General features: G+C 36.0%; 1 protein-coding gene across 1 annotated transcript; it reads left to right on the top strand.

Moving 5' to 3' along the window:
• The first annotated feature begins 7,338 nt into the window (after positions 1–7,338).
• Positions 7,339–12,209, top strand: LOC142605641 (uncharacterized). Its single transcript, XM_075777073.1, has 2 exons — positions 7,339–10,009; positions 11,289–12,209. Exon 1 carries the CDS (start codon positions 7,743–7,745, stop codon positions 9,945–9,947), a length of 2,205 nt encoding a protein of 734 aa, XP_075633188.1. The 5' UTR covers positions 7,339–7,742; the 3' UTR covers positions 9,948–10,009; positions 11,289–12,209.
• The last annotated feature ends 522 nt before the right edge of the window (positions 12,210–12,731 follow it).

Raw genomic sequence — 12,731 nt, forward strand, 5'->3', positions numbered from 1 at the left:
GCTATAGTGGTTGAAATTTTGGGGCTGATGAGTAATAATATTTGGGTTTGTTTTTGCTTTTCACCTACTCTGTGAGAATGGGGATATGCTCAGTTATGCTGAGAGGGTGTTGTTGGAGTTGTAGTAGTAGTAGTAGTAGGAGTAGTGTGTGTGAGAAGGAGAGAAGAGGTTTGGTCTTGTACAGTCCAAGTTCTAGTCCTACTGTGGTAATTCCCCAATCATGAAGTGCCACGTAGACAAATGTCACAAGTTTCAGAGCTCTTATAATTTTTCTTGTTTGTTTTAGAGGGAATATTACCACTTTGAAATGGAGGAGGAGAATCTAGAGTTTTCTTCTTCATTTTATCCATTTTATTCTTCTTCTTTTTTATGTACAATTTTTTAAATTTTTTCAAAGTAATTATAATTTAACATTTTTAGTACAAAATTTTTAGCAGAAAGTTAGATAAATTTTTCATAAATGAATCCTTAATTATTATTTCTTAAATGTATAGCTGAATTTAACAAAGAAACTTAAATGTATTATATTTGAGAGACTTTTTTTTATGAAACTATATCGTTGCTGTAGTTGCTGAGTAAATGAAAAAGAGGATGGGACTTTGCTAGGTTTTTTTGGTGTGATAGTAAAAAAGAGGAAGCTTTCTATCCTATTCTTGGATAGGAAAAAAAGGGGTTTTTTGGGTTCTATATTTTGGAGCTTTGGAGGGGTTAATACAATGGTTTTAATCATTGAGTTGTTGCTATGATTTTGGGGTTTAGTCTTACCCTAATTATTTACTAGATAGGACAAGCTTAGATGAATCACACTATAATTGAAGTAATGTGGATACAAAATTTGAGAGGAAGTATTTACATGAAACTAAAAGTTAGCCAAAACAATAGTAAAAGAGCTAGAGAGTTGGGAGACATTTAAATGGTATAATTTATGGTACACCTAATTCCATTAAATGGACCCATGAACAGAAGGTGGAAAGGTGCACATATATATATTGTATATTAAATTAAGGTGGCTAGGATTAATAATTGAAGCAAACTGATACACATAAATAAACTATTTATTGGTCTCCTATCAAAGAAAAAACTATTTATTGGTCTGGTCTGTTGGCCATAATTCAGAATGTAGGACACGCGGACAGAGACACAGTTACATACAGTATAGAAGAGCACCACATCAACTGGAAGAGAAAATTAGTACCTAATTAAAAGTACCGCTGTCCAAATAGATCCACAAAAACACGACAACGTTAACAAAATATTACGTTGGACCCAGGTTATCGCAATCACACACTCTCGATTATAACGCGTGAACACGCGACACAGTCACGAGGGGAGCAGTAACAGCTCAGGGGGACGAGGGACCACATGTTAACAGAGTGAGTGGAGAGGACGTTGAGGGAATATACGTGCTAGGTAGATGTTTGTTTTATAATACTAAGTAGCATTTGCTGGTTTATTAGATTGTAACCGCGCTACACGTGTTATTGTCTATTGTCGTCGCAAAGTGGGGTGGGGTCGAGAAGTTTTGTTTAGCCAAAAAAACAAACTTTAATGGTGACCATTGCGGATCTGGTTTGTATGATACTAGTTAATTAGAATTGAGCATTTTAAATAGCGACGCTTCAATAGATATGTTATGCCCCTAATGATTGACTGATATACATGATATTACTTTCATTTCGGCACATGATGTGAGGTTTATGAATCCGCGTACTCTTTTTAATCAAGGGAAAACAAAAAAAAGACAATTAATGGTTGTCTACTAGACTTTTGTCAACTTCGGTTGGAACATAATTGAAATGTCCTTGACGCATTGTCTTTGAGCGTTGGGGGTGGTTTGAATAACCGGTTAGACTTTTACGGCTGTCGATGCGTAATGGACGGTGCTGATGCCTCCCCCATATTTTGTGTCACTTGCATTGCAAGCCTACAAAATTAAAATGGACTCATCAATACTTTTGTTGTGGGTGCCCAGTTTTCTGCCGGTTTTAGCTTAATATAATTCTACTCAAAGACTAAAAAAAGTACAATACTTTTTTTTCTTTTTTGATAATCTAGTACAATACTTCTTTGTTAAGCTAAATTTTGACAACATACATTAAAAATAATATATATATATGTAAGTGCACAATTGTACCTGGACCCAAAGAAAATTATGGGCTCAGGCCCAATGAGCCTTAAACAATAAAATTTATAGAGCGTGGGCTTGAAATCTAGATTAAAGGTACTGAGAACTTGATAACAGGCTTTGGTGTGCAAATACTTGTAAATAATGAATGATAATTGCCGATGGACCTCCTCGGACGTGAGCCGAGGACTACTGTTATATTATTTCTCTTTCTTTCTTCAAGATTACAATTCTTAAATCCCCCCCTCTAGTTACAGACTGGCCCCCTTTAAATACTTCCTTTCCTGACACTTTATCCACATGTTGCTCAAACCCCCTCCCCTCTAGATATTTCTTCCCTTAGTGCCTTTGAATAGTGACCAAAAGTTTCAGCTCTACTGTTCAGGAGTCACTTCCCCATTAATGCGGCCAGGGAGGTAGGTGCAGAGTCTTTAATGTGGAGGTAGTAGCATTGGCTCATGATACTTTTATAACATCGGTGTATCTAGAAGGTTCAGGGTTTCCCCCTCTTAACCAACAGTCTTTCCAGAGTTCTGCCTTGACTTTCGTACTGAATCTACGAGTTTTCTTGGGTATGTCCGAGGATAAACTCATCCTCGGATGTGTTCTCGGACCCTCGGCGTATGGGTCGATCCGCAGTACTAACAAATTCTTAGCACAATAACAGATCGGCCCTCCTTGCTAGAGCCCAAGGGCCCAAATGCCCGCTTGGGTCTTTTTACTCCCCACAATATATATATTTATAGCTATACTTTTATTTTTGATCCAACTGACTAAAAGCTATAATTTTACCAGTAAAGGTTATGTAGAGTTATTATATATGATTTTCAATTAAATTCAAATATACAGTTATATTGTGCAATGCTACACGGCCAAAATTGAAAATTAATACTGTTTGTCAAACAATATAATTAGTAGGCACTATTTTTAAACTATATTTTTACTAACATCTCGAGTTTAAAAGACTCAATTTTAGGCCTAAAAATCGAGTATTTGAGGATCGTTTTTCATGTGTCTGATCAGGTTTGATGTGGCGTTTTTTTCACGTGGCATCTACCTGAAAATCGAGTCTATAAGACTCGATTCATAAATGTTTTAAGCCTGCATTTGTTATGATCGGTATCTCTCTCTCGCTCTCTCTCTCGTTTTCTCACGCCGCCGTACCTGATCATAACCAACCACCGTCAAAGCGATAAAAATCATTGCATAGCCACAAGCCCGCCACTGTAACCAATGCCCATAAAAAACAAGTGAAGATGAACAAAAAAAGAAAGCAAAAAAACCATAAAAAAAGAGCAGATCGACAACAACCCAGATCAGAAACACAAACTGAGAGGCCAAAACCCACAGATCAACAACAACCAGCAAAAACCATGCCTGAAACAAAAATCGAGAGGCTGAAAACCCACGCCCGAAACACAAGAGAGAGGCCGAAACCCATGCCCGAAACACAAACCCAAACCCAAACCCATGCCCGAAACAAAAACCCAGCCCGAAACACAAACACAACCCAAAACTTAGCCCGAAATCCACTCCGAAACACAAGCACAAATGCTGAAAACAGAGAAGAAAGGCCAAGATGGGTCAGCGTGGGTCGGCGACGATAGGTCTGTGGCGACTGAGCTTGTGCAAATCAGCGTGGAGGAAGAAAGAAACAGATGACGAGGTAGTGGGGAGAGAGACACGGAGAACAAAATGCACGGAGGAAAATGAAACGCAGAAAAAAGAAGGAAAATAAGAAAAGCAATGTGAAGGTAGTGTTTTACAGAAATAAATCAAGTCTTAAAGACTCGATTTCCAGGTAGACGCCACGTGGAAAAAATGGCACATCAGACGTGATCAAAACATGAAAATCGACCCTCAAATACTCGATTTTTAGGCCCAAAATTGAGTCTTTTAAACTTGAGATGTTAGTAAAAAATATAGTTTAAAAAAGTGTCTACTAATTATATTGTTTGGCAAACAGTGTTAATTTCCAATTTTGGCCATGCTACACATATATAGTGTTATATTTCTTATAAATAATTTTTTTATACGTCAATAGTTAATGGTGAGATATCTTTGTTTAAAACATTAAAGGTTTATTTCGTTGGAGAGATGAAAAAATAAAAGGATAGAAGAGATTTTAATTTCTCTCATTTATGTTTTGTTGGGAGTAGAAAAGTGAAGAGATGAAAAAAATGAGTTCGTATAAATTTACTTATACACCTTATTAAAAAATTATGCTCAATTAAAACAAAAAAAAAAGTAGCAAACAACCAACCAAAAAAAAAAGGCAATCACCCAAATTCATTAAAAATAAAATTTATGTCGATAAGGGACCTTTTATTTCATATCCTCCCTGTTGCACCCCCAATTAAACAGACCGTAAAGAGTGTCAATTGAGCTACAAGCCTTGAGGTGTTATTTTTCCTTAATAATAATTATACTCAATGTATTATGTGCTTGAATATAATTTTCTAAAGTACTTTTATTGTCCTTAAATTTTGCATTGTTTTAATTCTTATCATTTTATTTTGAAATTTTCATTTTGACACATTATATTTGATTCTATTTTCATATTGATCCATTCATCTAATTCCATTTTAATATTTAGTAATTTTGCGACATATGATATATATGAGTGATGTGTCTTAATGGACGTGCATTCCCATTTTCAACTTTATCTTTTGATTTTATAGTTGAGAATGTGGGTGGTTGAAGCATAGGATTTAGTTAGAAAAAATTGTTATTGTGGATTAGGGGTTTGGTTGTGCGTATGGGTTGTGATTGGGTTAGGCACGTTGAAGTTTCAAATGTGACTCGAAGTCACCATGAAGTAGCTGAGCACAAGAGCCATTAAAGGCCGCCATAGTGGCATAACCTAGCATTAAAAGTTTATAATTATTGCTTTAATTTTATTCCAAATAGATTCAAGCATATTACTGAATAAAATTACACGTTGTCAAGTGTTTTGCACCTTTATTGATACCTCCTTGTGTTTCTTTTTCTTTTTCTTTTTTCTTTTAGATAGTTTTAATTTATGACATTCGCTCCTAATAATAGTTATTTATCATCAGACTAAAATACCAACCAGTTTTTGATATAGGCGGAGATTAAACTCCAGATCAGATCTCCTTGTATTTCTAATAAAAACTTTTAGGGTTTAAATTCATTTCTATCTCATCCATCAAACTATAAAAAATAAAAATAAAAATAATACAAACACAAAACAAAACTACGTGTTCACTATTAGTTCATTCTCTTGTCAAACAAATATGACCTTGTTAATGAGTTATTTGATTAACTTATTATTTTCTCATATATAGTAAACATCACTACTAACTTTTTTTATCCATTCATGAATCTATGTTAATAAATAATAACTAGATTATTGCTAAAATTATATTGTGTGGGGTAAAAAATTGAGGCCCAATAAAAGATTGGGCTTTGATCAGGGCCCACTATAATTAATTTTTGGAGATAGGTGTGTAGACCAACACTTGGGCTTCCTAACTAATGAATCATAGAAAATAAACAAATCAAGACAAAAAATACTAAGTTCAACAAGGTTAATCAAGGACAAATGAGCATGTTTGTCTTTCCTCGAAATAGGCGAGGAGCCCAGTTACAGTTGGGGTGTTACAAGTTTGACAGTTATTCTTTCTCTAATTACTAGGTTCCGATCCTTGTTCACTGTGAATCTTCTCCCTTTTATAGTGACCTAGCTCTCATCCTAACCCTTCACATGAAGGGTAGTTGATCTCCCCCAAAATACTTGTCCCATCTTCCCTTTGGAGGATGTGCTGAGTACAATACATGTTGTATTGGCACTGTTCAGGTGTTATTCAACCATTAATGTGTTATGCATGGTTATTCAATGCAGAAGTGATGGATGCTTCCTTGGAAAGTTTCCCTTCCCCCTTATCCACACTTGTCACTGTAGCTTTCCTTTTTCCTACATTATAGTTTTGTGTGATCTTCATCTCATCTTCTTCGGGTGGTCCTCACCTAAAGGTCTTCCTCGGGCTATCTAGCTCCTCGCCATAAAGCTCTTCTTCTAAGGTATCTTGGCTCATTTGGATCAAGTTGACTATCAATTAGGCTTGCATACTCTTTAGACTTGGCCCAACTAGGCTAGTACCCTTGGATTCCCCCTACATATAATTATATAGAATTATATTCAATTGTGAGCTTATGAAAATTAGATTTACCAAACTTATATTGTTAAAAGATATACAATCTTGATTAAAATGTAGACTATATGTATTATCCTCTCTCTCTCTCTCTCTCTCTCTCTCTCTCTCTCTCTCTCTCTCTCTCTCTCTCTCTATATATATATATATATATATATATATAAAAGGATTCATACTCACAAGTTTATTCACTAAAACAATGTTATGTTTGAATTTGACTTGTTTAAAAGTCAAGTATAAACTTTGATTTGAACTTGATTTGTTTGTTAAACAAAAATATATAAATGGGTTTTTAATTTTTGCTTTTGTCCCCCCACCTCCCCAAGTTGAACTCAAGTTGTTCATATATAGTTCAATTCATTTTATAGCCTAAAACAAAACTACTTTGATCGACTTCCACAAATCCTTAAAATTATGGACCAACATTGTTGAGAGACACCCCCACCCTCAAAGATAAACAACCATAAGGACATGTATGATCCAAGCAAAACCAAAACACATAAAATGCAAAAATTCAAAAGGAGATGATAGACCGTTGGTCAACTTGGAAGAAAAGTTGAGAGCCTTTGAAATGGTATTTCTCACCCAAAACCTTGCAATTCAAGTAACACATCTTAATGATTTCATTATAGACATTAGGGTTCAAATCCTCTCCCCCTATTGTATTTATTAATTTTTTAAAAAAAAAAAGCATTTCATCCTTTTTTTTTTTTTAATTGGATGAATTTCTTCAAATTTTTGTAATCAAGTTTGCTATTTTTTGTACATAGATTTGATATACTTAATTGGTTATTATGTGTGATCGGAAGAGTTTTTTCCTTCGAGTAAAGTGAGTTCAAGTTAGCTCAATTGTTAAAGGCTCTGAGGGTTGTATAAGAAATCTGAGGTTCAATCTCCGACTATACTAAAAATTAATTGGCGTCTTGATCTGATGATAAAGAGTTATCAAGCCGACATCATAAGTTGTATCTAAAAAAAAAAAAAAGATTCATGGTAAGCCTACAGCCCTAATTGGCGTGGCAAATGCTAACCAAACACCAAAATCACTCTTTGGATTTCGAGTTGATGCGTGTTACACGGATACTCACAGCTAACAACATTAGTTGCACCCCAAGGCCTAGATAATGCCATAGCCGGAACACTGTTACATCTTCACCGTCTCCGCCGGACTGAAATAACACTCATCAACATCAAGCATCCTTAGCCCATCATGCGAAAATCAATACAAGACTTTGTAGCATGGGTTGAGGAATCCCCAAGTTTTTGAAGGATATTCTCTAAGCTCCGGAGCCCTGCAACTGCCACTGCTACAGCTTCATCTTCTTCCTCAAACAACACAAGAGGTAAAGAAGTTTTCTTCTTTTCCTCACAACTCCAACGCATTTTTATATTTGTTCATCCTAGTTAATACTACCACTAGGAAATTTCGTTGTACACTCAAAATGATCACAAAAACACTGTTAAACCCTCACTCCAAGTCTTATACACATATCCCGTCTGATATTTATGCTCTCAATGTTTACTTCAAGTTCAAGCTCTTTTCTTCAATGCCAGCTCTTACTCCTTCACAAACTGACATAGAAACCCAATTAAGGTCCCTCTGTGAAAAACCCAATTCTCAATTCTCTGAGGCCGTTTCACTATTTCACCGTGCGGTTGATTCTAGCCTATTGCCTTCTGGGTCAACCTGCAATTTCCTTATTGATGCCCTTACAAAGTCGAAAAATTTTGACTTGGCCTTTTTGGTTTATAGTAAGATGACCCAAGTTGGTGTTTCACCGAGTTTTATATCTTTGAGTGGTTTAATTGAATGTTTTTTGAGTATCCGTAAGCCTGAATTTGCGATTGGGGTATTGGGGTTGATGGTGAAGCGTGGTTATAGGGTTAATGTGTTTGGTGTGAATCTCATATTAAAGGGGTTGTGTCAAAATAATAAGGTTGGGAAAGCGATGGTTTTGTTTCGTGAAGTGGGGAGAAATTGTGTATCACTGGATATTTTTAGTTACAATGTCGTTATAAATGGACTTTGCAAGGCAAAGAAATTGAAAAAGGCGGTACATATGTTTGTTGAGATGGAGGCGGCGGGTTGTCACCCAAATTTGGTGACATACACAACATTGGTGGATGGTCTTTGTAAGGATGGTAGAGCTGATGAAGCGGTGGGTTTGTTGGAGGAGATGAAGAAGAAAGGTTTGGATGCAGACGTTGTTTTGTATAGTGCACTTATAAGTGGCCTTTGTAATGAAGGGAGTTTTGATAGAGGGAAAGAGCTTTTTGATGAGATGTTGGCAAAGGGAATTTTCCCCAATGTAATTACCTATACTTGTTTGATGCATTGCCTTTGTAAGATGGGGCGATGGAAAGAAGCCACTGCAATGCTGAATGACATGACAGAACATGGAATTCGCCCAGATGTTGTTACTTATACAGGGCTAATTGATGGGCTTTGCAAAAATGGGAGAGCTACACAAGCCATGGATTTGTTGGATTTGATGCTTAAGAAGGGTGTAGAGCCTAATACTGTAACATATAATGTTATAATTAATGGACTATGCAAGGAGGGCGGGGTTGGAGATGCCTTTAAGATACTGGAAATGATGACTAAGAAGGGGAAGAAGCCAGATGTGGTTACTTACAATACACTGCTGGTAGGTCTTTGTGCTGATGGGCAGGTTGATGAGGCAATGAAACTTTTGAAGTTGATGTTGAAGGATGAGAACTTTGTTGAACCAGATGTTACGATATTTAACTCATTAATCCAAGGATTCTATAAGGAAGGCTTCCTTGATGGGGCTTTGGAGGTCTATCATATGATGGTTGAAAGGGGGATCTCAGGTAGCATGGTAACTTATAATTTCTTGATTGGGGGGTATCTGAAGGCAGGAATAATTGATGACGCCTTGGAACTCTGGAAACATGTACTGAACTTAGGATTTGCTCCAAACTCGACTACCTATAGTATTATGATTAATGGGTTTTGCAAAATGCATATGCTTAGTTTTGCTAAAGGACTTTTTAGTAAAATGAAAGCTTGTGGGCTTAGTCCTATGGTGATTGATTACAATACACTGATGGCATCCTTGTGCAAGGAAGGTAGTTTGGGGCAAGCTAGGGGGCTGTTTCAAGAACTGAGAAATGCAACTCATGGACCAGATGTTGTATCATTTACTACAATAATTGATGGAGCTCTCAAAGCAGGAGATTTTCAATCTGCCAAGGAATTGCTAATGGACATGCTTGGAATGGGTTTAGCTCCTGATTATATGACCTTTTCCTCATTGATAAGTAGATTGTCAAAACTTGGTCAATTGGATGAGGCTAAAAGTGTTTTTGAGAAAATGATAGCTAGTGGTTTTACACCAGACACCTTTGTATATGATTCTTTACTAAAGGGATTTGCCTCAAAGGGAAAAACCAAGGAAATCATTGACTTACTTCGTCAAATGGCAGATAAAGGTGTTGTTCTTGACTCAGAAATCATTTCTACCATCTTGACATGCCTTTGTGATATGTCAGAAGATCTTGATGTTATGGAGATTCTGCCAAATTTTTCCTTAGACGCATCAAAAGAAGCAAGCATTTCATGCGATAAGCTTTTATCAAAACTGAATAAGTCTCACCCAGAACTTAAGTTATGTGCTGCATGATATTCTCCATCTCAAGACAGGTTTGCTGATGCCAAAATAGATCTCCAAAAATGCTCTATTAAGTAAGTCTTTATGCAACCTTTTCCTTTAAAGCACTTTTTTTTTTTTGGTCAGCATGCTCTGTACATTTTTTTATAAGTGATAAAATTTATTGGAATTAAGGATCTACTACATAGGGTGTATACAAAAAGTTAGCCTAAAGAAGTATGAAAAATGTGAATTACAATTGAAATGTGAGGGAATAAGTGAATTCTACAAAGGAATGAGTATCACTAGGACCCAAAGCATGTGATCATTCAAACAATGATCTACTGAACTATGTATACATTAGAACTGCCGAGTTTTCCCCCATTTTCAAATGTGCAGTGGTTCTCCTCTCTCAACAATGTCCACAACAAGCATGGGGGGGCTAGATTCCGAACTAAAGAAACATGCCAAACCAATTTCTCCAACCAAACAAAAGATCACCAACACTTTTTGATTAGGAGGTGGTATCTCATGGGACCACCCTCTCACATCATGTGTGGGTTTCATGAGATTGTTTCATAAGAAAATTTTCCCTTTAGGTACATCCATAGGACTCCAAACTTGGAGAAAACATGTCCGCAAAGCATATGCAATATCACCATGTAATAGGAAGTGATCCACAGTCTCATCACTGCATCTACACATGCTGCACCAATATACTAGAGCAATTCCTCTATTCATGAGATTATCACATGTTAGAATTTTTCCCCAAGCTATTGTCCACTCAAAGAAAGCAACCCTTTTTGATGCTTGAAACATCAAACACTTCCAAGGGAAGTATATATCACTCAATCCTCTCAAGGCCTCAAGATAAGAGAGAACATCAAACCTTCCATTAGCATTCAACCTCCACCTCATCTGGTATATTGTGAATACATAGCCAAAAGCTTTCTTATGAGGATTTCTTCTGAGATGCAAGATTTATTAAAATGACGTATAAATTATAGTAGGTCACAAATATTTGATTTTTTTAGTTGGGATATATTTCAACGATATTGCATTTGGTTCGTTCAGGTTATTTTGTTTCTTCGCATATTCAATCATTTGCGCCTCCCAGCATTGCTTCTTTCCATTCTGTTTATACCAGATAGTGTTGTAAGGAATTTATTCTGTTTATTTTGTTGTCTAATGCATTGGTTAAGCAAACGATTTTGACCTTAAAAGGAAGAAAAACAAACTCCAATGGTTCTGTGAATTAAATAGTAGCATTACATCATCTGCAAACCATTATGACTTAATTGAGTAGATTCCTCTCTCATTTAATGTATGCTGGTGCTGCTTTACCCATTACATTCTATATGTTTTCTGTGACAGGGTCTTAAGCTCTGAGAAGGTTCAGTTGTGCTGTAGTGAGAACTTTGGTTCTGAACAAGAAATAACTTGGTATCCTCATCATATCTGAATGTTGAGCATTGGAAGGTTCTGGATGAGGTTTAGCACTTCAGTTCAACTGGTGCAAAAATACCATACTTCAATCCAGGATTTGCATGCAGAGTTGCCAAAACTAAAGGGTAAGAAGGAAGAATAAGGCGGTAAACACCAATGTTTAAAAATTAAAATCAAATGTCTGACCAATATATAGCCAACTGAGAGGGAGACAACTATTATTGTGGTTGGAACATAATGCACTACTGAAAGATGGAATTTTGAGTAGATTCTTATCCATATGAAGCATTAAAGATGAGATATCAAGAATCTCAAATGCAGTTTCCATAGCAGGAAGACAGCTTACTGAATATCAGGCTGCAGAGTTTCAAGGTGAGGTTCTCAACATAAAACAGGAGAACAACAAGGTTTCCAAATTAACTACAAGCAAGCCTCAATTTTGTGAGAGTACTGAAGGTTGACATTGCAAAGATACTAGTGCAATCAGACGAGGAATGTAGAATTTCAGTGTCAAATAAACTCTTAACAAGTCAGGCTCGAATTCCCTTTTGTTTCTTTCTCGTTGGGGGTTAAGTTGAAGAAGTGCAAAGCCAATAATATTCTCATGTGTGGATCCGTCATTGCAAAAGCAATACAGCAATCTGGCAGCTGGAATATGTAGATTAGACTTTCCGGTCTTGTTTTGCTTTATATTATTTATTTCTTGTGTTTCAGAAATTATTGGTTGGAATCTTTCTTGATTCTGATGGTACTTTTGTTGGTACAAATTAGAGGTTATTGTTGCTCTTGTTGTTTTGGTGTATAACCAAAGAAAATACGCTTCCTTATAAGAGTTGTTGTATAAATATATGGTTTCTTCTTCCTTATGAATATACGGTTTATGAGTAAAGATCCCCTTCCTTAATACGATCTCCCCTTTCGTTTCAGTGAAATGAACAACTCTGCATGTCTTGTTTTTTGTATGCTAATATTTTTATCTTCCCATGGCTTTCCAGAAGTGTATATTCATATGTGAAAAACATGATTATGCAGTTCACATGACTCGAGTTTGGTTCTACTATGCCCCAAAAGTTTAGGAAGAGGATAAATTTGGACACTCTTTTAACTGTTGATTGATAACAGGTCAAAATTGTTATAACCGCTAATCTATCTGTTACTCTTTGAATCGTAAACATGAAATCTTGAAGGTGAGAATCCCTTGCACATGTTTGCACCACCTTGAAGTGCCTAGAGTTTTTATTCTTTTGTTTACATTCTTGATTTCTAAATGAAAGATGGAAGGATGCTACCTTACTACGCAAGTATATATGAGAAATGCTTAAAATTAAGACAAAAAATTATACATATAAACATATCTGAAAAATGGAGTAA

Source organism: Castanea sativa, chromosome 8 (assembly GCF_040712315.1).
Source record: "Castanea sativa cultivar Marrone di Chiusa Pesio chromosome 8, ASM4071231v1".
NCBI lineage: Eukaryota > Viridiplantae > Streptophyta > Magnoliopsida > Fagales > Fagaceae > Castanea > Castanea sativa.